Source organism: Crocodylus porosus, unplaced genomic scaffold (genome assembly GCF_001723895.1).
Source record: "Crocodylus porosus isolate Cpor-Errol unplaced genomic scaffold, CroPor_comp1, whole genome shotgun sequence".
Taxonomy (NCBI): Eukaryota; Metazoa; Chordata; order Crocodylia; family Crocodylidae; genus Crocodylus; species Crocodylus porosus.
Genome location: NW_017728950.1, coordinates 23,656,155 through 23,658,378, shown reverse-complemented (window position 1 = coordinate 23,658,378; position 2,224 = coordinate 23,656,155). Strand labels below are relative to the sequence as shown.

At 40.9% G+C, this 2,224-nt stretch overlaps 1 protein-coding gene across 4 annotated transcripts in view; it reads left to right on the top strand.

The window, feature by feature from the left end:
- The window catches only part of LOC109323455 (E3 ubiquitin-protein ligase RNF170-like), a 33,072-nt gene that overhangs the window by 15,792 nt on the left and 15,056 nt on the right, over positions 1-2,224 (top strand). For 2 of the 4 annotated variants that reach the window (XM_019555016.1, XM_019555018.1), the window contains exon 3: positions 437-580. The exons of the other annotated variants lie outside the window; for them this stretch is intronic. In XM_019555016.1, the coding sequence (XP_019410561.1) occupies positions 437-580 (144 nt within the window). The remainder of the gene's footprint in view (positions 1-436; positions 581-2,224) is intronic. 4 annotated transcript variants of the gene reach the window in all.

Below are 2,224 nucleotides of genomic sequence, written 5' to 3'. Positions count from 1 at the left end.
GAAGAATTACTCTATTTTATCATAGTCAAAAAATTAATGAAAACTAAGATCTGGCATTTTTGAGGTGTGGGAATCAAGCTCTTGATCATTGTTGTTGCCCTTCTCTGTACTTTTTATAGTTTTTCTATATCTTTTTTGAGACATGGGAAGCAGCTAGCCCGGCTGGAAGGGTCTGATGCTCGATTCTAAGACAAGGCTTTGTTGTCTTCTCAATGAACGGGGGGAAAAAACCTCATTTTGTAATGACGTCAATATGGTAGTCCCATGTCGTCCCTGTCCCCCCAGTTTCCTTTGTTTTTTGGAATATATTCCAAGTAGTGAATAATCTATAGATTTAAGAGTTTTATGCATGCATGTATGTATCTACATATGTGTGTATGTATACATGTGTGCACATTGGTATGCGTATTTTATATATCTTCTTTTTATATTTTAGACCTGGAATGGCCAGTCAACAAGCAGAAGTTCAGAGCTTGAAACTAAGTAATGATTCAATTATAGAAGGAGTGAGTGACCAGGTGCTGGTGGCAGTAGTACTCAGTTTCTCTTTCATTGCTGCTCTGGTGTGTATGCTTTTAAGGTGAGACAATGTTGATAGGAGTTGATTAACATAAACATTCTAATATTACTGTCACGTTTTAATTTTTTCCTGTAAGTGCATAGTTGGTTTAAGTTACAAGGTAATTATGAATCTGTTATGTGAAGGTAAACTATTTTTGTAGCCTCACTCTTGCAGCCATGTTAAGGGAAAGCAGTAACACTGTGAAAGAGGGGAGCTGGGTGTGTGTAAGGGAAGGACAGAAAACTCTGGGGATAGCGTGTTTTGAGTGAACATTTTCATACAGAAGTGATGTGTGAGGAGAGCTAGTGAATTTAGGAGATGTGATGACTGCACCCTTTTTTAAATGAAGAGAAGTCACAGTTCAGAATCAGTGCCTGAATTAAAAGTCTGAGCTGTGAGTGAAGAAACTATTAACAGTAATTATGATCTGCCAAGAGCTGCAGCTCTTTAATACAGTCAGTACAATGAAATGCTTTCATCAAGTCTATATGCCGTTATGAGCAACTAAATACTGACAAAATAAAGCCACATATTTTCTATCATCTCATAGATTCATAGATTGTAAGTCCGGAAGGGACCTTGGAAGATCATCAGGTCCAGCCCCCTGAACCAAGCAGGAAAGATAACTCAGGTGACACTCTGAGTTAGTTGACACACGAGAGCTGAGTTTGTGAAATCTTAGCTTATCTAACAAGTTGAAGGGGGCCAGACTACTGTCTAATGCAGAGGTGTACCTGACAGGATTTGCACTCTGGACAGCTACAGGTTCTGGCTGATGTCCAGGACCTAGGGGTGGAGGCAAGAGAACTGTAGTGTCCCAGCAGATGGAGATTCCAGCTGTGCAGAAAGGGGGAAGGATCTAGGGAGTGGAAGGAAGGAGGCTTTAAGATCCAGCTGCTATGGGCATAGGTGTCCTCCAGCCAAGGACTAATTTCTTCTCCAGGTGATATTTTGTTTCCATTGCAGGAAACTGCACACTGAATATGGTAGGAATGCTTGCCTCATTTAGTGCCACACTGGATTCCGAGAGCTAGGGTGCTAGATATTCTTGCAGTCATTTCAGGTTATATTTTTCCCTTTTAAAAAACAAGGCAGATAACATTAAGGTTAACCTATCAAAAATCAAGAAATGTCAAAGTAAGGATTGTACTTGACTCTGCCCCGTGTGTATATTTAGACAGTCTATTTACATAATCACCATTTCTTATTTTTTCCAGTACAAGGTTTATTCCTGTCACCTGACAGAACAGGTCTCCTTAGGAGTTCTTGCAGCATTTTTTGTAAACATGGCATAGTGAATGTTCTTTTCCTCATTCACTGAGTATCTTGTGTACATATATGCTGCATTTAATAGATTTCATAGTTTTTGGGGGTCGGAAGGGACCTCAGTAGATCGTCGAGTCTGACCTGCTTTGGTCAGGAAAGAGTTCTGGGGTCAGATGACCCCAGCTAGGTGCTTGTCTAGTCTTCTTTTAAAGACCTCCAAGGTAGGGGAGCGCTCCACCTCCCTTAGAAGCCCACTCCGGATTTTGGCAACCCTCACCGTAAAGAAATGTTTCCTAATGTCTAATCTAAATCTGCTCTCCAGCAATTTATGGCCGTTGTTCCTAGTAACCCCAAGGGATGCCCCAGTAAACAGAGTATCCCTTATTCCTTTCCACC